A 24,695-nucleotide genomic window follows, 5' to 3' on the forward strand; every position below is an offset into this window, starting at 1 on the left:
GTCATAGCTGCAGTTCAAGAAAGCATCCTTAATCAGCAAAGCACTTAAGCACTGAAGTCAATGGGTCTTAAGCAGGCACTCAAGTGAGATCCTGAATGGAGGCCTGTAAGAGCTATGAAGTACAGATCCAGAATTCAGCTCCAGAGTTTTGAGCTGGGCCCACTAGGGAGCGATGACATTCAGCTCTAGATTTAGCTCTGGAATTCAGATCTGGAGTGGAATCCCATCCTCTTCCAACCTCCTATTGCTAAGAATGATCAAGCCCAGATCCAGAACACGGATCTGGAGTTTGTGGGGGTCGGGCATCTCTCTGCCTATGTTTTCCATCTGAGTCTCCTCTGCTGGCTGCAGCCCTGATGAGTGACTCATTACCAGTTTAAGAAATTTGACACTGCAGATATGACCCTGTGACACCAGCTGGTCTCAGAATGGGAACACCCACATCCCATTCACTGCCAAGCATGCATTAAAGTGAAATCAGTTCCTGATCTCAGGGGAAAGAGCCATGGCTGCTGTCTTCCTCCCTGGGAACCTCCAAGATGAGGCGACTTGTTCAGTCTGCCTGGAGTTCTTCAAAGACCCTGTGTCCATAGAATGCGGCCACAACTTTTGCCGAGCCTGCATCACCAAGAGCTGGAGAGGCCTGGAGATGGATTTCCCCTGCCCTCAGTGCCGGGAGATCTTCCAGCAGAAGAACTTCAGGCCCAACAGGCAGCTGGCCAACATGTGCGAGATCATCAGCCAGTTTGCAGTACCTGGGGCGAAAGAGGCTCCGGAGGAGGGGCTCTGTGAGAAACACAGGGAAGCGTTCAAACTCTTCTGCAAGGATGATCAGAGGTCGATCTGCGTGGTGTGCGACAGATCCCGGGAGCACCGGCCTCACACTGTGGTGCCCGTAGAGGAGGCTGCTCAGGAGTACAAGGTATCTGTCTGTCTGTCTATCGTCAGATCTGTATGTCTATCTATATTTGTATTTATCAAGTCTCCCTCTCCCCCCTCTATCATCTACATCCCCCACTGTGTCTATCCAGCTGCACCAGTGGCTCTCAACCAGGAGTACACAAACCCCTGGGGGTATGCAGAGGTCTTCCAAGGGGTACATCAACTTGTCTAGCAATTTGTCTAGTTTTACAACAGGCTACATAAAAAGCACTAGCAAAGTCAGTGCAAACTAAAATTTCCTACAGACAGTGACCTGTTTATACTGCTGTATATACTGTACACTGAAATGTCAGTACAATATTTATATTCCAGTCGATTCATTTTATAATTTTATGATAAAAATGAGAAAGTCAGCAATTGTTCAGTAATAGTGAGGCTGTGACACTTTTGTATTTTTACCTCTGATTTTGTAAGCAAGTCGTTTTTAAGTGAGGTGAAACTTGGGGGCAATGCAAGACAAATCAGCCTCCTGAAAGGGGTACAGTGGTCTGGAAAGGTTGAGAGTCACTGATTTACGCCATGAAAGCACATGGCAATCACCTAGTTCAGAGGTTTTCCACAGAGCACTCTTCTTTGGGGAGCTGGCACATCATAAACTACCGGTTTCTCCATTTTCTCCAGCTGCACTAAAAGACATCTAAAAATACACAAAATACTTTCCTAATATTACCTTTCTGTGTGAGCAATTGCTGTGGCAGCTACCAGGATGTTATGTGATTGCAAATGGGGAGGGGAGTTGTAGGATCATAAGTCTAGAAGACAATCTCTCTTGTCAAGATATTGTACATACTATGGGAAAGCTGGAGAATGCTGGCTCCAGTTAGGCTTTCTTAATTATATTGAATTTAAGCCGTGTGACTGAAGGAGCCTGACGCTGCAAACACTTACTTACTCAGTTGCCTTGTTAGAAAACAAAGGGTTAAATGAGCAAGAGTCTCCAGATCTATTTTTGACAAGGGAGAATTCCCAAGGATGAATAAGGTCTTTTGCAGACACTGATTCTCCTGAGCCGGGGCTAAGTTTTCTGTTTATGTCTTCAGTGAAGATGATTAAAATGGAATTTACAGCTGATAAATGCAGCAGTATTGTGTGTATGAGAATGTTCTCTCATGTATATATGAGTGCATATGTGTGTGCGAGTTTCTTCTGTGAGTGTACATGAACATATATGACTGCGCTCCTTCTCTGTGTCTGTCTGTTTGTATGTATGCATGTCTGCCTCTTTTTGTGTGCGAACACGATCGTTTCATTTGTATGAATGTGTTTGTGTGAGTAACCCTGAGTTTCTTCTGTTGTGTTGTCTCTGTGCACTGAGAACAAAATACACCAACACAATAAGACCCCAACAAAAACAAATAATAATAATCAAACAGAATGTTTCCCCTTGTCCCTAGGAACAAATTAAAAGCCGTTTGGATTTCCTGAAGAAAGAGAGACAAGAATTGCTGGAATTTAAATCAAAGGATGATAAGAAAAGCCAAGAGCTACTGGTGGGTGCCTGCTATTAATGACAAAATAGCAGTGAGTTAGGAGCCTATCTCTTATTGACATTTATGTCTGCACGGTGGTAAACTTGAGTTGTCTTAGTGTGTAACACTGCATTCCCATCAGGGATGCTGGAACAGATGGGACCAGGGGGCCACAGGCCCACACTTTTTACTGGCTGTAAGGGTGAGTGACAGCAGGAGGGGGCAGAGAGGAGCCAGCACGGGGAAGGATCTTGGGGGAAGGGGCAGTGCAAGGGCTGGACCTTGGGGGAATTGGCGGCATGAAGGGGCTCGGGGAGAAGGGGCAGTGCAGGGGTGGTGCCTCGGGGGTGGCATGCAGCAGGGGGCAGAGACGCGGTTCTGGTACCTGTAGCCCCCCACCATTTTTAGAGTGTGTCAAAGTTAGACTCAGGACTCACAGTTTGTCAGACCACTCTGTTTTATTAGCACAGCACTCTGCTAATAACACCCAGATAATATGAGCACCATGCAGACACAAACTATCTTATTTATACAGATAAAAGGGCGAGAACTTAACAAGATATCAAAGGAAGCAGAATCTGATAAGTTTACCTGGGCTAGGCATGCATAGCTTATTTCCTTACTAACTATTACTGATCTTCTGTTAATGTTTCGCCATTAGCTTAAGTGGACTCATTGTTTATGCCTAATGTTTCTTTTCCTGACACCTGTATTTCAACATTTCTTATTTCTGCTTAAAGGTATATACAGCATTTCTGTAATCCATTCTTATTTTTACAATATAATTCATTCTACTTTCACAGGCGCTTCCGCTGCTCCTGATTCCCATTGGGTTATTACAGAGATACTTGTCATAGAAATACTAAAACTGGCCTAAAATCTGAAAAGGGACTTGTGATTTTTGATGCTTCACCCCTCCTCCCCCACTCCCCTTTTTTGCCCTTGCCCTATTTAAGACACCTTAGAGTCATGGAGCCCTAGATTTTAGAGGCCAGTCTGACCTCCTGCATAACAGACCCAGAGTCCCCCACCCAGTAATTTCTGCAACAAGCCCATTTTCCCAGTTTGAGCCAAAGCACGGCTTTTAGAAAGACAGCCAATCTCTATTTAAAGACTTCAGGGATGGAGAAGCCACCACATCTGGTGCTTAATTTGTGCCAGTGCCGAGCCCCGACACTTATTGCCTTGGTAATTCATAACCCCAGCACTTCTGGGCTTGTTGCTTCAGTTATGAATGTAAGAAAATTGCTTGAGCCCTGGCAACTCTTTCATTACAAAATTAAGCACTGACCACATGCCTGTGGGAGTTGTTCTGAAGGTTAATTACCCAGTCAAAAATGTGGCCCTCATTTCTAGTATGAGTTAAAGGGGCTTAGTTTTCAGGGGGTGTGAGCTCAGCACTTTCTGAAATTCTCGACTCTTTGTAGTGTCTCAAACTGGGCCCTTCAAAATGGAACACACACCCCCACACACAATCATCGATTGCATTTGAGAATTTAGGGCAGCAGCAACAACAGAGAGATTTTCCAGTGCAAAAGTAAGGGAGTTCTTGTCTAGTCAAAGTGCCACACAACTACATAGCAAGCAGTGCAAAATGCTATTTAAGTCAACATTTATTGACTGCTGGCTCTGGCCTCCCGCTGGATCACCAGCTATTGTCTTGGTAGAAGGAAAGGGGAGCTGTTGATAACTTGAAAAGCTCCTCTGGTGCTGAGCAAATACAGAGGCGATGAACCTGTGTAACTTTGGTGAGAGCTATGCAAATTGCCACAGGGCTGGATCAAGCCCCATGTTCCCATTCCTCTGTCACTGGTCACGCCCCACTGAGCCTCATGTGTCCTGATCATCCTCAGAGACCTCGAGTACCATGCAAACTTCTACACAGATTTACAGTTTCCCCTGCTTAGTATTATATCAGCCTGCTCCATTCAAGATTGAGGGGGGATGGGGTGTGAGAGGAGGATGTCACAAGGGAGTGGAACATAAATGCTTGATTTAGAGAAAACAAACAATGGGAGGGGGAGGGGAATCCAGATTTAACTGGGAAAATTCATGCAGCCCAAATCTAGGTGAAAGGAGAGAAAGAACCTAGGGGAAGTTTTTGACCATACATTGCATTAAAGTAATACATTTCATTCCTTATCCTCTGCTGCTATCTAGTGCCCATTTCATGTCATTCCTTCAAAGCTAAAGTTTGTTGCCCTTCCCCCTTCTGTTTATTATCTTGCTATTATTAATTACTGATTATTATTATTATTACAGTTCCTAGGAGCCCCTGTCATGGACCAAGACTCCATTGTGCTAGGCACTGTACTAACACACAACTAAAAGTCCCTGCCCCGGGAGTACTTTCTCCCTGCTAATCAAACAGTATTGTAGTGGCTTGTAAGTGAAGACATACCCTTAGCCTGCAGAGTAGAAGTAATCTGGGACAGCCACAGGGCTGGCAGGGGAGAGGCTGACAGGCAGAATTTTGCCATTCATTGGTTGACAGCCTGGAATGGCAATGACAGCAGCCAGTCAGGTAAAGTTATTCCCAGCTGAACCTGGACTATGACTGCCTGCCAGTTTGCAGCTAGAACGCAGCTCAAAAATAGCACTTCCAAGTTGTCCGAAAGTTTTGGATGTCCCCCCAGGCCATTCAGATGAAAGGGAGAGTATTGCACACTAAAACCGGTGAGACTCATAGAATCATGAGAGCTGGCAACACTGGTTAATAATTCTCATGACATTTCATCCCTAGCCAAAGGCCAGGCTGGCAGATGGTTAGATAACTGTCCCAGCAATTATTTTTGTGCCTTGTGGCCGGGGTCACCTAACCACGCTTGTCTAACCAGTTTGCCTGGTCTTTCTCCTGGCTTTCTGCGTGACTGGATATCCCAGAGCACATTGTTCCACACTGTGTTAGCATCTGAGCACTTTATACCCTGCTGAGTCACATACATATTTGTCCATAATACACCGATACAAGCACAGCCATGCTGTGTGATGGCTGTACGTGCACAAACGCACTTCAACCCCAGTGGTGTGGTGATAAAACCACCGTGTGTATACAACCAGCAGCCACAGGCATAGGCACCAACTCCAGGGGTGCTCCAGAGGGAGGAGTGGGGATGGGGCCGACTCAGGGGAGGGGGTGGAACTGGGCAGGAAGAGTCGAGGCGGGGGTAGGGCTTGGGGAAGGGGTGGAGTAGGGGCAGGGCCTGGGGCTGAGCAGGGGTTCAGCACCCTCGGGGACAGGCGGAAGGTGGCACCTGTGGCCACAGGCCCTAGTCTTTTCACCATCTCCCAGTCTGCCCCTTAAAGTAGCAGAAGGCCCCCATCAACATCTGTAGAGCCATCACCGCACGTCCCTTCTCAAAACTCCCCTCTTCTGCACGCATACAGAAAGGCACACCCACATTTGACACCCTGTCGCTCCCTCCCCATTTGCTGGTCTCATCCATCCGCCTCTTCCATTTTGCCTCTTAGGGAGCGTCTACACTACAAAATGAAGTTGGCCTAACTTACGTCAGTGTACAGTCGCTACAGTAATTACATCACTTGGGTGTGTTTACACTCTGCTCCTTGTGTCGGTGGTGCAGGTCCTCACCGGGATCGCTTGCACAGATTGTACTGTTACTGTGGGCCGGCTTCTGAAGGTCATTAACAGTCGATGTAAGCAATGCAGTGTCTACACTGACACTGTGTTGACCTAACTACATCCACATTGACTCTACACCTCTTGTGGAGGTGGAGTTATTAAGTCAGTGTAGTGGGTGAGTTATGTCAGCGAGAGCGAAATTTTAGTGTAGACACTCACTGAGTTGGGTTGATGCAAGCTGCTTTGCGTTGACCTAACTCTGTAGTATAGACCAGGGCTTAGTTTTTAAGCTCTTTGGGCCTTGAAATGCACCCTCAATATATAAATGAGGTAGTCAGTATGTAGTTAGTTGGTTGGAACTGGGTTAAATGAGAGTGTAATTAACTGGTTGTGTGAATTTACTTATAGTTCAGAGAGGGCAAGAGGTGGAAATTCACCCATGTTCTTCACAAGTTTATAGGCAATCTAAGGTTCTTATCAGCCCACCATTACCATAATATCTAAACACCTCATCGTCTTTAATGTTTTCATCCTCACAACATTCCTGTGAGGTAGGGTTGTGCTACTACCCCCATTTTACAGATGGAGAACAGAGGCCCAGAAAGACAAAAGCCTGAGCCAAAGCCCACGGAAGTGCATGGAAAGACTCCCATTGACTGTAACAGGTTTAGGGTCAGACCCTGAGGCAGGAGTGCTGGAACCTTCCTAGAAGTGTGGAAGGGGGACACTGGTGCCTGAACCATAGCCCTGCCCCTCACTCTGCCCCTTCCCCGGGGCCCCACATCTGTGCCACCTCTTCTCCCAGAGGCCCCACTCCCGCAGCACCTCTTCTCCCTGAGACCCTGCCCTGTGATGTCTCTTCCCCCCCAAGATCCCGCCCTTGCACCACCTCATCCTCTTGAGATCCCGCCCCCTGCTTGCTTCTCTCTGCCTCCTCCCTCCGTCGCTTGCCCTTAAAGCAGGTAAAAAGTGGGAGGGCTAGCTTATTTATTTAAGATATGCTCTAGTAACAAAAGGAATTATTTTGGGGGGTGAGTTCTAAATCCTGTGTTATTCAGGAGGTCACATTAGATGATCTCAACAGTCCCTTCTGGCACCGGAATCTATGGAAATTTGGGGGCTTTGGTTGAATTGGTATTCGTCAGTGGAAATCTAGCAAAAATGTCTGGCTAGCTCTATTCACTACTTCATGCTGCCATTGCATTCAGTGATGTACAATCCATCAAACGAGTTTACTGACCTGCCCTCTACCTGGTCATTTATTTTTGTTGAAGAAAACTATAGAGTTGGAGCGGCAGACGCTCATCTCTGAATTCGAGGGTCTGCGCCAGTTTCTGCACGACCAGGAGCATCTCCTCCTGGGCCAGCTGGAGAAGATGGAGAAGGGCATCGCCAAGAAGCAGAATGAGAACCTCACCGAGCTCTCCAAGGAGATTTCACTCCTCAACCAACTGATAACAGACTTGAAAGAGAAAATCCAACAGCCAGTGCTTGAGTTCCTCAAGGTAAGGCTGGGGCCATGAGCTCTTGGGCATGGAAGGAGAAAGCCTTTACCCATCAGCATCACAAAAATAAGACACCTCAATAATGGTGGCCATTACCCCCTACCAAATACATGCATAAATAAAAATGAATGGCCGGGTGTGGGGCGTGGATGGGAATTTGGATTTGAAAAATGTCCAACCAGCTCTACTTCTGAATGATGGCTGCATTCAAAGCTATTGGGATTGGTACACAAAAGAGAGTGCATTATGGGGGAATTCATCCCTGCCGCTCCATGTTATTTCTTTTAGCCCAAGCAGCTAGTTAAAACATTCGTGGCCTTGCGGGTTGTTCCAGCTGGGAGGAGAAGTTAGTGGTGGAGTCAGAGACCTTTCACGCAATCTAGTTCATTTACAAGTCCTGAACACAGGAGGACACAAACAATAGACGATCTCATATCTCCAACCCTCCTTTAGCTAGCACCACATCGTGATTGTCCAGGGTGTATCTGTAGTGTCTCTTCCAGCCTGTTCCTGTGTGGTTCACCCACACACCATCACCCACTAACCAGCCCATATGGTTCTAATTCCTGGACAAACTTGCATATCCCGATATTTTAGGTGGGGACCTGCAATAAACGAGCTTATGTGTATTTTGCTGGTATTTGACATTCTCCCTTAGCTTCAATGACATTTTGCCCAAACCACAACCCTCCACTGAAGCTCTGGTTGGAGGATTTCAGTGGTATCTTGTGTTGGGCCCTATGCACAAGGGTCCATTTCATCCATAGGGCCAAATCCTCAGCTGGGTGAAACTTGGCACAGATCCATTGAAGTCACCTGTGCTGATAGACACATGGGATGGGTATCTGGCCCTCAGCAATTATAAAATGTAAGGAATGAGGGGAATGTCTTATCTGGAATTATCAATGTGGGAATGTCAGTGTAGGCATAGGCACTGACTCAGAGGGTTCTCCGGGGCTCAAGCACCCACAGTAAAAAATAGGAGGTGCTCAGAACCCATGGTCCATGGCCCCACCAGCGCTCGGCCTCTTTTCCGGTTGCCCTGCCTGTGCTGCACCTCTTCCCCGGGGGCCCCTCTCCACTTCCTCACCCCCCATCACTCACCCTTAAGAGAGGAGGGGGCAAAAAGCAGCAAGCAGCAGGGCAGGAGGCACTTGGGTCGGGGTGGAGAGGAGCGAGTGGCAAGTGGGTGGGAGGAGTGCCAGGGGAGGAGGTGAGGAGGAGTTGGTGAGAGGTGCTTGGGGAGAGGACAGAGAAGAGCGAGCGGTGGGTGGGGACAGCCTTGGGGGAGGGGCAGAGCAAGGGCTGAAGGAGACGGAGTGGACGGGTGGCTTTGGGGGAAGAGGCCAAGCCGGAGTGGGGACTCAGGGCAGAGCAAGGGTGGAGCACCCACCAGCAAAAAGAAAGCGCCAGAGTGTAGGGACTTGATTTTGACCTTGACAGGGATTGAGCCATGGGGATTGAGCCATGGTCTTTCAGAGCTAAAAGCACAAGTTTGAAGTTAAGGATAAGGACTCATACACAGCAGCGCTCAGAGGCTTGTGCTTGGTGGGTAGCCTACAGAATGGGTGGGAATGAAGCACACACCCTGTCCAGTGAGTGACATGAATGCAAGGGAGTATCTCTTTCTTTCCCCCACTTCTAGGATGTGACGAGCATCTTGAACAGGTACGGAGCTGCGTTTTTACCCTTCCTCATGCTTTTCTCACGAGTGCTGCTGAATGGTCAGTGTTAGCCCTTCAGAGATAATAAGAGACACTTGGGCACACTGGGACAGAAAGGGCGCCTGCCACTCCACACACACCCTGGGCCCCTTCTAGCTTCTTCTGTGGAAATTTAGAAACCCTCAGAAACTCTCAGATCTCCTTTTTCTACCAGGGAGCTCAGTCAAGCACCAGATTGAAAACTGTGGAGACTGGAGTCCTGCTTTTATTTATCTGTGTAACATGCAACTCACTCTTTACGTATCCCATGAGCACCATTTATGTCAGTAGTTCCCAACCTGTGGGGCGTGGAGGAACGTTTGTGTGTGCGTGGGGGGGGGGGAGGGGCAGCCGTGAAGGCGCACCACCCAGCTCCACTCCACCCCTAGCTCTGCTCAGGCCCCGCTCCCAGCCATTCTCGGCCCTGCCCCCAGCCATTCTCTGCCCCAGACCTGCCCCCAGTTGTGGCCCCAGCCTCGGCCCCCTTACCCCTGTTCATGTCTTACCCCTGTCCATGTCCCCCCCCTCCACTGGAAGCTGTGGCCCTGCTCCCAGCCCTAGAAAGTTTGAGGACCACTGATTTAAACCCTTAGGATGAAATTCAGCTTGGCACAGTGGCTCAGACATGGTGCGGAGCAGTGGCTCCGACATGGTGCAGCGCACCACCACTTAAGACCCACTTATAGCCTGATCCAAGGCCCTTTGAGGTCACTGGGCATCTTTACAGTGACTTCGATGGCCATTCTCTCAAGACCTTGATGTGGGACTCCAGTGTTGCATAGTTCCATCAGCAGGTCCCTGGCACTGACATGGATTTTATCCAAGGTCAGTGACAGCCTTCCCCACCAAGGTAACATAACCCTGCCCTGAAGTATGGCACAATGGCCAGGACGCTAGTGGAGGACTTTGAAATTCTGGGGTTAAGTCCTTGCTCTGCTAGAGACTTCTTGAGGGATATCGGACAAGTCTCTTAGGGTACGTCCACACGGCAAAGAAAAGCCTATGGCTGACCTGTGCCAGCTGACTCGGGCGCAAAGAAGTTGGGCTCCTGCTTGTTGTTTAAAGGAGGCAGTTCGGCCTAGTGAGCCAAGCATTAGATGGGGCTTCAGCAGACACGCCAAACCCACCAAAAATATGCAGAAATAGGGCTTGTTTTTGGCTTAATTGGCTTGTGAGTTGCTTGTTGGCTAGTTTTTGGCTTGTAGCTTGTTTGGCTTGTAGCTTGTTGTATCTTATTGCTTCTTCTTTTTTTTTTTTTTTTTTTTTGATCGGCTCCCAGCAAGCAGGGGCAAGGGGCAATCAGGGGTGCACAGTGGGCCCACCACAGTCCCAGACTGCACACTGGGGGGATCTAGTCACATAGAGTGTTGGGGTTCTTAGGGATTGGCTTGTTTTGGTCTTGTTTTGAAATGGGATTAGCTTGATTTTTGGTTTATTGCGAAAGCCAGGGTGCTTATTTACCGTGTGAAAGTTGGCAACTGTGGGCTTCAGGAGATGTGGGTTCTATTCCTGGCTGTGCCGGTGACTACAGGTGGGGATGATGGGCAAGTCACTTCCCTGATCTGAGCCTCAGTTTCCCCCTCTGTGAATGGGGATCATGATACTGACGTCCTTTGAAGTCTGCTGATGAGAAGAGCTACGTATAATTAAAAGAAGGGGACAGCTCCCTTTCCTTTCTCTGGCTTGGGTCAGCAGTCCACTCCCCTCCTCTTTGGCTGGCATGGGGAAATTTCCCTCTCCTGTTTCAATCTATGTTATACAGTACTCGAGGAGGTCCCACTCAAAGGGTCAGAAGAAGGGTTGGTCTCCTTGGACTGTTCGGTCCTTTAGCTCTGGGCTGAGTCCTCCAATTGTGGTGATAAATAATTAAAAACAAACCAAGACATTAACAGAAAGGGCTTGAGCGTCTTCTCCCCGCGCAGGCATATCCCCACATCCACCTGGAGGAGCACTGCAGCACTGTCCATGCTTCTCCTGGCCCCCTGAGTGGTTGGGGATCTGTCCATGATGAGACGATGGGATGAGGAGAGGGTAGGGCACTGATTCAATGCCCAGTTAGGTTAATTGGATTCTTTTCATTGACATCAATGGATCACATCCAAGCAGTGGAGAGGATGTGAGGACAGGTGTGCTAAGTCCATGGTTTACTACACATGCTCCCCTGAGAAATAAGTGAGATAGATAGAGCGTGTGGGGATAGATCAATCTTGACAAATACTACACATTGAATTCATTATTTGCAGAATATTGTCATTTTTTTCCAGTGAACATATTCAGCTAGCACTATAGCTGGAGAAATACTATTAATTAACACCACTTCAGTCTGACTAGCACAGTTTTGTGGCAGAAGACATAAGTGGGGCTTAAAATTTGCGCTGGCCCTTCTGCCCGAGGGGTGAATTTCAATCTCAAGCGCTAACACAAAACAAATTGGATATTTTGGTGAATATTTTTGTGAGCATTGGAGCAGCTCTGTAGACCATCATCATAATATAGAACAATTTCCGTTTTTTCTTCAGAAGCAATGGTCTGAAGTTTCAGAAGCCGGTTCCTGTCTCTTCTGATATGAAAAGCTCTATCAGCAATTTCTCTCTCAAGACTGTTGTCCTCAAGGGAGTGTTAAAGAAATTCAAAGGTGAGTGGAAGCAAAACCTCTAGGTTAAAATATACTTGGCCTTCAGCGATGTTTTCTATGGATTTTAGTGCTAAAGAGGTCCCTGATATGTTCAGTGCCCAAGGGAAAAGATAATCATTCTTTGTGCGCATCTTGTTTAGCCCTTTTTGTTAACAGATCATTGCACCAACCAAGAACAGCCAGTAGATGGTGCTACAAGATTTCAAAAGCATGAGAAATTCGTGAAACTGAAAACAACGGGCCTTTCTTCCACGAAAATCTCATGAGACGAAATTCACTCCTGAACCGAGAGCCTTTGCCAGTGAAGCCTGGTTTTGAGGTTTTAAGTGGTGCCTAGACCTCTGCAGAAGGGGGGAATTTCACCTGCTGACTTCAGTGGACAATTTGCTTGACTAAGAACCAAAAATAGGAACAAGGCCCAATAACATTAGAGAAACTCTGCAGAGCTCTGTGACTACAAAACAGACCCGTGGGACAGAATTTGAGAGAGCCATTAAACATTAAGGCCAGTTGAGAAGTGACTGGCAATGGTAATATTAAAATGTTTTTTCACTCATTATTGACAGCCAAAACCAGTCTGTTAGCTAAGGGTGACTCCGCTGAGTATGCAGGCTCTTCTCAAGTGGAAAGCAATGAGGTGGAGTTCCTAAGGCTGCCAACACTTGTCATTTTTATCACCAGTCTGCTGACACTGGGCATTGTGCTCAAAGCCCCAGCTTCCCAGAGTCAGCCTATTTCACGAGACTCTCCGCTGTCATGTTTTTAAAAAGGAAGTTTCTAGACTATGTGGTTGCTCAGAAAAGCTTGAGAACATGGCCTGAGGGTGTAGCCTAAAGTGTCAGAAACCAGACAGCATAGAAAAATAATAAGAAAAGTATTAATATTTAAGCCAATCTCATGATTTTTGGGGGTGGTGCTGACTCATGATTTTTGAGCGCTAGGGATTGGCCATCCTGGGTGGCATGTATAAGAGGCCAGTGGGGGCTAAGCCTCCCCAAGAAAGGCCAGCCATGCAGGGTGGAAATGCTGTGGATGTGGTGCAGGTCACCCCGCCAGAGGCATGCCAGCCAGTCGCCACCTTTGGAGCACCAGAAGTGAAGCTCCATAGAAGTGGGGGGTGGGGCCTGGGCTCCACTCTGCCCCCACTCCACCTCTTCCCCTGAGGTTGTGCCCCCACCTATTGCTCACTTCTCCCCACCGCTTCCCCCTCTGTTGCTCGCTTAGGGCAGGAAAAAATGCTGGGGGTTTGCCCCATGATCCCATGGTGGCCCACCCCCTTTTCCAGGAATGGAGTGGGCAGAAAGGATCGAGCGGCAGGCGGGAGATGGAGAGGCGTGAGTGGTGGATGGGAAGATTTCAAGGGAGGGGGCGGAGAGGCGCTAGCAGGGGACGGGGAGGGCCTTGAGAGAAGGGGCTGAGTGGGAGCAGGGCCTGGGGATGAGTGGGAGTGGAGCACGGGAGGTACCTCGGGGTAAGGAGGCTGAGCGGAGGCGGGCCTCAGGATGGATCAGGCGGGCGAGGCCATGGTCCGCAGGTGCTTGCACCCAGACTCTCCAAATGCAGGAGTCACACGCTGCCAGTGTTGGCTATGCTGAATTCCTCCCACCCCTAAGTGACTTACTTATGCTGATCTAACCCCCTACATACATAGCGCTATGTTGATGGGACACCTTCTCCCACCGACATCACTACTGCCTCTCAGGGACGTGGATTAACTATGCCGACGGGAGAGCTCTCTCTCGTCGGCATCGGAGCGTCTTCACTTAAGCATCTAAGCAGCTGCATCAGTAGAGCTGCGGTAGATGCAGTTTTTTTAAGTGTAGACCTGCCCTAGCACTGTCTACACTGGGGATTAGGTCAATAGATCTATGTCTCTGTGGAATTTCCACACCCCTGAGGGATGTAGCTATGCTGAAGCAAGATGCGGTGTTGTAAGTGTAGACCTGCGCTTAGTGATGTTACTTGAGGTTAAGATTGTCCAGCCCTTAGTCATGTTACTGGGACCCTACCCACAGGAGCAGTCCTGTTGAAGTGGCAATATTCTTCTGAATGCAGGTTCCTTACTGATCCTCACTGGTATATCAGCATTGGCACTAACTGACTTTCTTCTTCTTTCAGAGACTCTGCAGGATGAACTGGGAAAAGGTGAAAAAGGTAAAAGGAATGTAGTCTTTACATTGTGGTTGTAATTTACACAGGTGCCAACTTTCTTCTTTCCGGGTGGGTGCTCCAACTCCCTCTGCCCCGAGGCCCCACCCCCAACCCGCCCTTTCTCTCAAGGCCCCACTCTTGCTCTGTCTCTTCCTGCCCCCACTCCGCTCCCTCGCCCCAGCGCCTCCTGCCCATGGCTGAACAGCTGATCGGCAGAGCTCACAAAACAGCTGACTGGCGGATGGCTAGTGGGTGCTAAACCCACCATTTTTTCCCACCCTGGAGCACCCATGGAGTCAGCACCTACAGGTTTTCGTGGAAGAAAAATGACAATTTAAATGTTCTTCTCTCTCGATGGTTTCCAGATGTGGTTGGCTTAGGGTTGGTCTACACTAAAAAGTGAAGCTGACCCAGCTGTGTCGCTCAGGAGTGTAAAAAATCCACACCCCATAGTGACAAAGTTAAGCCAACCTAATTCTCCAGGTAAACTGTGCTAGGTCAACAGAAGAATGCTTTTGTTGACCTAGCTGCCTCTTGAGGTGGTGGATTACCCACTCTGATGGGAACTCCTCTCGTTAGCATAGGTAGCGTGGGCCACTGAAGCACTACAGTGGCCCAGCTGCAGCTGTAGCATTTCAAATGTAGACAAGCCCTCAGTTCAAGAATCAAAAGATGGGTTATCTCACTGAGGCGCCACAAGTCAAGTTGTGTCCTTTCTGCCTGTTAGACACACCAGCCTGCAGCTTGCAATGGAAAGCACAGAGATTTTAACTTACATTGGTTTCATCCAATCCCCTCTGGCTTGGTTCCTCAGGCACTTCAAACAGCAAATTAAGGTCCCGATTTTGCCAAACTTACACTGAAGTCTGGTCTAGAAAGTTTGACTGGCATAGCTATGTCAGAAATGTGAAAAAATCATACCTCTAATGGGTATCCAGTAGAACCTCAGAGTTACGAACACCAGAGTTGCGAACTGACCAGTCAACTACACACCTCATTTGGAACCGGAAGTACGCCATCAGGGAACAACAGAGACCAAAAAAAAAAAAAAAAGAAAGAAAGAAAGAAAAGCAAATACAGGACAGTACTGTGTTAAACGTAAACTACTAATAAATAAATAAATGGAAAGCAGCATTTTTCTTCAGCATAGTAAAGTTTCAAAGCTGTATTAAGTCAGTGTTCAGTTGTAAACTTTTGAAAGAACCATGACGTTTTGTTTAGAGCAGGGGTTCTCAAACTTCATTGTCCTGCAACCCCATTCTGACAACAAAAATCACTACATGGCCCCAGGAGCAGGGACCGAACCCTGAGCCCGCACAAGTCCCACCACCCTGGGCGTGGGGCTGGGGTGGTGGCAAAGCCAAAGCTTGAGGGCTTCAGCCCCAGGTGGGGGGCCTGTAACCTGAGCCCCACCAGCCAGGGCTGAAGATAGGGTGACCAGATGTCCCAATTTTATAGGGACAGTCCTGATATTTGGGGTTTTTTCTTATATAGGCTCCTATTACCCCCCCACCCCCGTCCTGATTTTTCACACTTGCTATCTGGTCACCCTAGCTGAAGGTCTGGGGCTTTGGCTTGGGCCTCAGGCCACAGCAAGTCTAACGACAGCTCTGGCAACCCCATTAAAACAGGCTCGCAAACCACTTTGGGATCCTGACCCACAGTTTGAAAACCGTTGGTTTAGAATTACAAACCTTTCAGAGTTACGAACAACCTCCATTCCTGAGGTGTTCGTAACTCTGAGGTTCTACTGTAACTGTGCTGGTAACAGCCCTTGTGTAAATATAATTATACCAGCAAAAATATCTTGCTGGTACAGCTTATTCCATTCAGGGAACTGGTTTAAGCTATACCAGCAAAAGAACTCAGCTGCAGCTCCACTATGATTAGCTATGCTGCTATACTTTACTGATAGCAAACCCTTTTAAGTGTAAACAAGACCACATTGGGCCTTTACTCATGAGAAATCAAGAGAGCACATTGTGAAGAGGGGACCGATCCAAAGCAAATTGCTGTCCAATTTTCTTTTCAACAGGTTTTAGATCAGACCCTAAGTGATAATTCACGGCAATGTTGTCAACTCTCACAATCTTATCACATGTCTCATGATAGCTGATGTTTTAATTAAAGCCCCAGTGCCAGGAATCATGTGATTCGAGAGAATCTCAGCTTTCATTTTTTTTAAAAAAAGAATAAGTTCCCAGCCCTGTTGTCTGTGGAAAGATTGGAAAAATGTGACTGGAGGGCATCCCAAAGGCTCAGAAACCAGCCAACAAATAACTGCACATTTCTCATTGTTTTTTTAAAGCCTTGTGATTTTTGAACATTTGGGGTTCACAAACTTGCAAGGAGTAAAATCCACACAGGTGCAGAAAACATACGAATGGCCATACTGGGTCAGACCAAAGGTCCGTCTAGCCCAGTATCCTGTCTTCCGACAGTGGCCAATGCCTAGTGCAGCGAAGGGAATGAAAAGAATGGGTAATCATCAAGTGATCCAGCCCCTGTCACCCATTCCCAGCATCTGGCAAACAGAGGCTAGGGACACCATCCCTGCCCATCCTGGCTAAGAGCCATTGATGGACTTATCCTCCAAGAATTTATCTAGTTCTTTTTTGAACCCTGTTATAGTCTTGGCCTTCACAACATCCTCTGGCAAGGAGTTCCACATGTTGACTGTGTGTTGTGTGATGAAATACTTCCTTTTGTTTGTTTTAAACTTGCTGCCTATTAATTTCATTTGGTAATGCCTAGTTCTTGTGTTATGAGAAGGAGTAAATAACAGTACATGGCCCACCCACCATGTTAGTCCTACTCAAGGCCTATTTTGGAGGCCTAAGCTTGAGATAAATGATCCCTAGGCCTTGTAGTGATCTCTGAAAGGTGTGAATTTCAATAGCAGGGGCAGAATCAAGACTGCAATCATTTTTTTAAAGTGCATAAAATCAATATTACCCTTTAAATGAATGCAGGTGATTTCATGGCTCAGATATTTTGGGGCTACACCCTCTGCCTAATGCAGACACTCTCTGTTCACAAACAGGCCTTTCACCCTCACTCTGTTCTAGGCCACATCACTTTCACAGTTGCCATGCCACCAGCTTTCACACCCATCTCTGTGGTACTGCCACAAAGTCTTGGCCTTTTGCAGGCACAGCTGAGGGCCTGAGCAAAGCCCCAGAGGTCCTAAGCTGAGGTTTGCAAGCCTGGATGCCTAAACTGGGGCTCCTCAATTCATAATTGGGCAGCTAGATCTCTAAGGGCCTTGTTTTCAGAAGTGCTGAGCAGCCACAAATCCAACTGAAGCCAATGGGAGCGGTCGGATCTGGAAAGCCAGAGCTGAACACTCTTAAATTTTCGCCTTGCAACTTTGCTGCCTAGAGTCACAATTTGAGGTGACTTAGGGTGCGTCTGCACAGCAACTAGACACTTGTGGCAGGCCTGTGCCAGACGACTCAGGTTCGCGGGGCTTGGGCTGCGGGGCTGTTCCATTGCTGTGTAGACATCTGTGCTTGGTCGGAAGCCTGGGCTCTAGGACCCTGTGAAGTGGGAGGATTCCAGAACCAGCCCAAGGCCAGAAATCTACTCAGCAATGAAACAGGCCCCCCCCAAAGCCAACTCAGCTGGCACGGGCCAGCCTTGGGTTTTGTGCTGTGTGGACATACCCTTAAGCTACCTGATTGTTTTAAGCTTGACTTTGTGAATAAAGCATCATTTTATCTACCCTCTTCCTTAAGACCCATCTGAATCCAATCTGAGGTACGGAGATATGTTTAGGCCAAGATTTTCAACACTGACTGGTAGGTATTCTAAGGATACTCAATTTTTAAGAGGTTCTGATTTTTAGAAGATGGGGTGTCAAGCACCTTATGTGTCTCACATTGAGCACCTAAATACATATGTGGCCTCATTTTTAGACGTGCTGAGCCACCACAAATCTAACCGAAGCCAGTGGAAGCTGCGAATTCAGATATGAACCATGTTAACTGGTTTGGACTGGAGGCTCCAGGTCTCGCTTGTTCTTAGGCCCCTCCCAGAAAATGGAGGCACCCCAATTTTGAAAAACTTGACCTAAGTATCAGTTGCTTTTTATTACAGCAGAACCCTTGTTTTACAAACTAACTGGGGATTGAGGCGTTCATAACATTGAAAAGTTCATAAAAATGCACCTCGCAAAAGGACAGTGCAGGGCGGTGTGTAAGATGCAACAGGGGGCACTTTGTTGCTTACTTCTAGTCCTTCAAACCACAGCAAAGTGATTTCCAGTGCACTGAAGGCATCAGAATGTGAAGGAACAAGGACAAGCTCTTCACTGACATCACCGTCATGATGGGATTTCCTCCTTCTACCCTCACTGGGAAAAATGGTCATTCATAAAATCAATCGTAGTTTCCGAGTTACCGGCGTGTGCTCGATCCCCGTTCCGCCCCATACCCCACCCCATTCCACCAAGCCTCTTCCCCACCTCTTCCTGCCCCCACTCCTCCCCCTCGCCCCAAGCGCTTCCTGCATGCTGCAGAACAGCTTATCCGTGGCAGGCAGGAGGCACTAGGAGGGAGGGGTTGATGGGAGGAGCTGCCGGCAGGCAGGAGGCACTGTGGGAAGGGGGTGGCATTGACCCATGGAGCTGCCAGTGGGTGCAGAGCAGCTACTGTTTTTTTTTCTGTGGGTGCTCCTGTCCTGGAGATCCGTGGAGTCAGCACCTATGAAATCAAGTTTCTAGTGCAGATATAAAATTGCTAATCATTTGTATGGGGTTTGCATCGTTTCTCCTTCTATTGGTAATTCTACATTGTTGTTCTTATTATTATCCACAGAGGACCTGACTCTGGATCCGGATACAGCCAACCAGCTGCTCATCCTATCCACAGATCTCAAGAGTGTGAGGATGGGATGCCGAAAACAGGAGCTGCCTGACAACCCCAAGCGATTTGACACTAACTCCCGGGTCCTGGCTTTGGAAGGATTCAAGTCAGGGAGGCATTACTGGGAGGTGGAAGTGGGGGCCTCAGACGGCTGGGCTTTTGGGGTGGCCAGAGAGTCGGTGAGGAGGAAAGGTCTGACTCAGTTTTCCCCCGAGGAGGGGATCTGGGCAGTGCAGCAAAACGGAGGGCGCTACTGGGCTGTCACCTCCCCTCAACGCACCCCACTTTGCATCGGTGAGAGGCTCAGTAAGGTCCGGGTTTACCTAGACTACGAAGGGGAAGAAGTGTCGTTCTACAACGCTGAGAACATGCAGCACATGTTTACCTTTAATGTTGCCTTCAATGAGAGGGTGTTCCCCCTCTTTTCCGTCTGCTCCACAATCACCTACATTAAACTGTGTCCCTGAAACCTGCAAAACAATTCACTGAAGACTTGCCCAGGTGCCCCTCACAGAAAAAGCAGCCGGAAACCATGAAGATGAGCATGGCATTAATGCAATAGCAAGGCAGTTAGCTAGCTAGCCTAGGCAGTTGCTTGTGTTTTCACGATCGGGTCATCTAACCCTGACCAGAACAGGTCCAGACAATGTGGCAGTAAAAGCAACAGTAGTTGGTCTACATTTGCAATCCATGAGATTGGGCCGAAAGCTCCTTAAAATCAATAAACAGACTCCAGTTGACTTAAGTGGGCTTTGGATCAGGCCCCAGGGTGGGTGCAATGAGGGGAGATTTTCAGAAAACTGTCAGTGTAGACAAAGATTATCAGCAGGGCAAAAGCAATATGACCGGGTCTAAGGACTTGTAAATTTGTTTAAGCCAAACCAATTTAAATAAGGATTACTCTGCTTTAAATGCATCTGCATTGGGGTTTTACTCTAGTCTAACAAGATCAATCGTAAATCCATATAGTTAAACTGTTGCAACTTTTCTAATACAAGCCAGGTCTAACGCTGCTGGAAACAGCTGAGCCTTGTCTAAACTACAGCTTCCATCACTGGAGCAGCACCAGTCCAGCAATTGCTTAACAGTTTCCCTATAGTAGTGGAGGCCTTAGTGAGAGCCTATGATTGTTGAAGGCTAGATGCTAGTCCTATTTGTGTGACCCATGCACCTCTTATGTATCTCTTGATGTGTAAATTGTTTGAAAGTCAATGGCAAATAATTCTTTGCATGATGGGGCTTGGAAACTCACTGATTGTCAAAAGGCCTCATAGTAGAAATAAAATCTGAAGGCAGTCTGTGAATGTTTATTTTGCTTTCATTTGATATTATTCAGAACTGGCCTCTTGTATTTTCCATACAATCAAGTCAAGCCCAGGCCCAAGGAACTGGACTTAAATGGGATGAAAGTGATATTTCGGTCTTGTGCGGGCTTTCTTCAGTGGGGGGAATATCTCTCATAATTTATTTTTATTAGAAGCCCCCAGACTTAGGTATTTATACAGGAAAACTTCAGCACGGTGGGAAGTTCTGTCTGGAAAACACCTTGTTATGCTGTAACCTTATAGAGACTAACAACCCGTTGAATCTGAAAACCTGAGTAATGAGTCTCATGCAAATAGACTTTCCTCAGTATTTCAGGCTCTAAGACAGGTTGAAAATACCCCTAGGAGCATAAGGGAGGATCGTAAAGTTATAAGAACACTAGCATGTAATGAAAGAGACATGGCATCCATTATCTGCTCTGCTACAAACTCCTCTTGTGAGCTTGGACCACTCAATCTGTCTGTGTTCCTGTTCCCAATCTGTAAAGAGGCAATAATACTGAACTCTTCGCAGTGGTGCTCTGTGGATAAATATGGTGATGATTGAGAGGTATTTGGATACTATATTAATGGGGACCATATATGACAGATAGGGGATGTGACAAAGTTCCTCCTCTACCTTGGTGGGTCCTGCGTTTATTGGCAGATTTGCTCACCTCAGTGATCTTCCCCACAGTCTGGGTCAGCTCCTCCTGTGTCTGATCAGGAGTTGGGAGGTTTGGGGGGAACCCGGGCCCGCCCTCTGCTCCGGGTTCCAGCCCAGGGCCCTGTGGATTGCAGCTGTCTATAGTGCCTCCTGTAACAGCTGCATGACAGCTACAACTCACTGGGCTACTTCCCCACAGGGCCGCCCAGAGGGGGGGGCAAAGGGGGCAATTTGCCCCGGGCTCCGCAGGGGCCCCCAAGAGAAGAGCGGAGGCTCCCGCCTCCGCCCCTCTCCTGGAGCCTCAGCGCATCAAGCGCCGAGACTCCGGCCGAGCCCCTGAGCCCCGCCCCGATCCGCGTGGTGAGCGGGACGGGGCTGGGAGCTCCAACGGGGCCTGAGCCCCGTCCCGCTCAGAGCGCCGTGGGGAGGGGGCGGGGCAGCTCCCTCCGCTCGGCGTGGAGCTCACAGCCCTGCCCCCTCACCACGCGGCTCTGAGCGGGACGGCGCTCAGGCCGTGCCGGCGACGCGCTCGGTAAGAGGCCGAGGCCGGGGAGAAGCGGCGGCCGGGGCCGGGCGGGGGGGAGAAGCGGGACCCGCCGCCGTCGAAGCGCAGCCCGGTCTTCGGCGGCGGGGCCTTCTGTTCGGGACCGCGCCCGAAGTGCCCGAAGGCCAGCGGGACCCCCGCCACCGAATTACCGCCGAAGACCGGGCGGCGGGTCCCGCTTCGGCGGTAATTTGGCGGCGGGGGGCTCCCGCCGCGGGTCTTCGGGGCACTTTGGCGGCGGGTCCCGGAACGGAAGGGCCCCCCGCCGCCGAAGACCCCGGGCCCCTGGAATCCTCTGGGCGGCCCTGCTTCCCCATGGCCTCCTCCAAACACCTTCTTTATCCTTACCACAGGACCTTTCTCCTGGTGTCTGATAATGCTTGTACCCTTAGTCCTCCAGCAGCACACCCACACCCTCACCCTCACCCTCTCACTCTCAGCTCCTTGCGCCTCTTGCTCCCAGCTCCTCACACGCACTTCCTCTCCTCTGGCTCCCCTCCACCTGACGGGAGTGAGCTCCTTTTTAAACCCAGGTGCCTTGATTAGCCTGCCTTGATTGGCTGCAGGTGTTCTAATCAGCCTGTCGGCCTTAATTGGTTCTAGCAGGTTCCTGATTACTCTAGTGCAGCCCCTGCTCTGGTCACTCATGGAACAGAAAAATACTCGTCCAGTGACCAGTATATTTGCCAGACTCCTGTACCCCACTGGTTTGAGTCTATCACAGGGAATATTACCTTTCATAGTATTTCTGTGGTTGTTAAACTGGTGCTAGCTAGAGCCAAGAAGAGCAGAGATGAATGAAAATTACGGAGGTGGGGAATGGTATTAATTTCAATTTTTGGTCCCTCAGAAAAGTGTTATTCAGGTTTATCTTGAGTGATCAGCATGATATAAAATCCTAAATGAATCTGACAGAGTATATTTCTTCTCATTATTGCACAGTGTAGAAATGCAAGTGCACACCATGAAGGATGCCATTGATTAAACCATGCATATGCAGCAAACATCTAGGCACAGGCAGTATTGTGTATGGGTTAGAAAAGGGGAGTGGGAAACAGGATCCTGGATTCCTTCCTGGCTATCACAATGACATAATCTCTCACCAATTAATGCATTTAATGTATTTAAAAGAGCATTGGGGCTACGGTATAGCACTTGCATATATTGTACAGACACGCTTTATCTCAACCTGTGTATTATGTAATTTTAACATTAGCTTTAATAACATTTTTATATGTGTTCTTACCAGTATAATTACTGAGGCAGAAAGTGCACTTTGTAGAAGACTCGACCTCCAAGACCACCCAACAGGACCTTGCCCCCAGAAGCTCTCACCAGGGCTGGCTTAAGGCTGATTCAACCAATTCCCCTGAGTTGGGCCCCACCCCTAAGAGGGCCCTGCACCCAAGCCCCAGTACTGCATACTGACAAGAGCCGGTGCGCTGTACTGGGCTGGCCTGGCTTCCCTAGGGGGCAATTTAAAGGGCCTGGGGCTCCCAGCAGGGACTGGAGCCCCTGGTCCTTTAAATTGCCACCAAGAGCCCCACTGCTGGAGCCCTGGGGTAGGGCTGTGGAGCTCTGGGGACTATTTAAAAAGTCCAGGGCTCCCATTGCTTCTACTGCCCTGGCCCTTTAAATAGCCGCTGGAGCCCCACCGCTTCCCCAGGGCTCCTGTGGCTATTTAAAGGGCTGGGGTGGTGAAAGCAGGGGAGCCCCAGCCCTTTAAATAGCCCCCAGAGCCCTGGGCTGCTGCTGCTACCCTGGTGGGGGAGGGACGAGGTGGGCTGTACCCACCGTACCCACCCCCTGCCCTGCCTGCACCTGCCCCTGCCTGCAGCCAACCCCTGTCTGCAGCCAGCCCTGCATCCCCTGCCCACAGCCAGCCCCTGTCTTCAGCCAGCCCCGCACCCCATGCCCTGTCTCCAGCCAGCCTGCACCCCCTGTCCTGCCCGCACCAACCCCACACCCCCTGCCCTGTTTCCAGCCAGCCCCTGCCGCACTCCCATGCCTGAAGCCAGCCAGTCCCACACTCCTCTGTCTCCAGCCCCGCCAACCCATGCTGCACCCCCCTGCAGCCCTGCCTGAAGCCAGCCAGCCCACCCCACACACCCCTGTCTCCAGCCAGCCCCACACCCCTTGCCCTGCCTGCAGCCAGACCCTACCTCCAGTCAGACCCTGCCCTACCTCCAGCCAGCCCCATGTCCACTGATGCCCTGCAGTTCCCAGGGCAGTAACCCTGCACACCTGCTTCAATGAGGGGGGCAGGGAGCAGCTGGGACCCACACATGTGCACACCCTAGGGTGACCGGACAGCAAGTGTGAAAAATTGGAACAGGGAGTGGGGGGTAATAGGATCCTATATAAGAAAAAGACCCAAAAATCAGGACTGTCCCCATAAAATCAGGATATCTGGTCATCTTAGCACATCCCCAGGGTGTGGTGGGGACCCACACATGTGAAATGGAGCTCATTTCTAGTTCAGGACGATCTTTTTAAAAAAGAACTTCAGGTAGGGTTAGCATACATCCGTATTTTCCTGGACATGTCAGGCTTTTTGGTTCTTAAATCACCATCCGGACATATGGTAACCCCATTGGTACAAAAAATACATACTGTGGCACATCCATTAAATCAGAACTTTTTATAGGGAACCGGTTGCTAAGAAATGAAAGGCTTTTTTTTACATGTGGTTTTTTTTAAGTCATCCTTGCCAGGGCCTCGCCAAAAATGTTTAAATTGGGCCCCGCACTTCCTAAAGCTGGCCTTGACTCTCACACTGCATCAAAGACCACCCCCCAGACCGAACTCATCCACAAAAGGACCAGTGTTGCTCTGGAAACTCCCAAGCAAGACCACATCCCTAAAAGGGTGAGTACTGCTGCCCCTAAAACTGTCCTTCCTAAAAGGACAAGTGCTGCCCTAAAAACTGTAAAGGAAGACTGCCCTCATTCCAGAGATCATGCCTCAAGATCTGGCTGAACAGAGTACTCAGCACCGGGAGGAAAATAGGCAACAGGCTAATCCCACAGCAGTTTTCCAGCCTGAGCTTGTGGAGATTGAGCAGCTAGAGGAGCAGCAGCCTTCGGCAAGGGCTGCCACACCATGGCAAACCACTTGGATGGAGGAGTTGGCGAGGACAGCTTCCTTCAATGACTTTGACCTCCTTGTAGACAGACTCACTAAGCCCTGTTTGTAAAAATCATATCTGGGAGGAAGGGAACTCAGGAGAACACACCAACTGCTCACAGAGCTCCTGCATGGAGACATAACAACAACCACCACCACAGGAGAAGGAACATCAGTTGCCACTACGACCCAGAAGCAGCA

At 49.0% G+C, this 24,695-nt stretch overlaps 1 protein-coding gene across 1 annotated transcript; it reads left to right on the forward strand.

The window, feature by feature from the left end:
• The first annotated feature begins 471 nt into the window (after positions 1 to 471).
• TRIM7 (tripartite motif containing 7) lies at positions 472 to 20,151 on the forward strand. Its single transcript, XM_039500685.1, has 7 exons — positions 472 to 922; positions 2,337 to 2,432; positions 7,269 to 7,499; positions 9,145 to 9,167; positions 11,722 to 11,837; positions 13,956 to 13,991; positions 18,806 to 20,151. Exons 1-7 carry the CDS (start codon positions 506 to 508, stop codon positions 19,318 to 19,320), a joined length of 1,434 nt encoding a protein of 477 aa, XP_039356619.1. The 5' UTR covers positions 472 to 505; the 3' UTR covers positions 19,321 to 20,151.
• Positions 20,152 to 24,695: the final 4,544 nt, after the last annotated feature.

This window comes from Mauremys reevesii, linkage group 15, assembly GCF_016161935.1.
Source record: "Mauremys reevesii isolate NIE-2019 linkage group 15, ASM1616193v1, whole genome shotgun sequence".
In the NCBI taxonomy this organism is placed as follows: domain Eukaryota; kingdom Metazoa; phylum Chordata; order Testudines; family Geoemydidae; genus Mauremys; species Mauremys reevesii.

Excerpts from the sequence above, each read along its gene's own strand:
- TRIM7 (XM_039500685.1), top strand. The coding sequence starts at position 506 with ATGGCTGCTGTCTTCCTCCCTGGGAACCTCCAAGATGAGGCGACTTGT. Across the intron at positions 2,433-7,268 it reads AGAAAAGCCAAGAGCTACTG|AAAACTATAGAGTTGGAGCG; the intron begins GTGGGTGCCTGC and ends TTTTTGTTGAAG. Across the intron at positions 9,168-11,721 it reads GTGACGAGCATCTTGAACAG|AAGCAATGGTCTGAAGTTTC; the intron begins GTACGGAGCTGC and ends TTTTTTCTTCAG.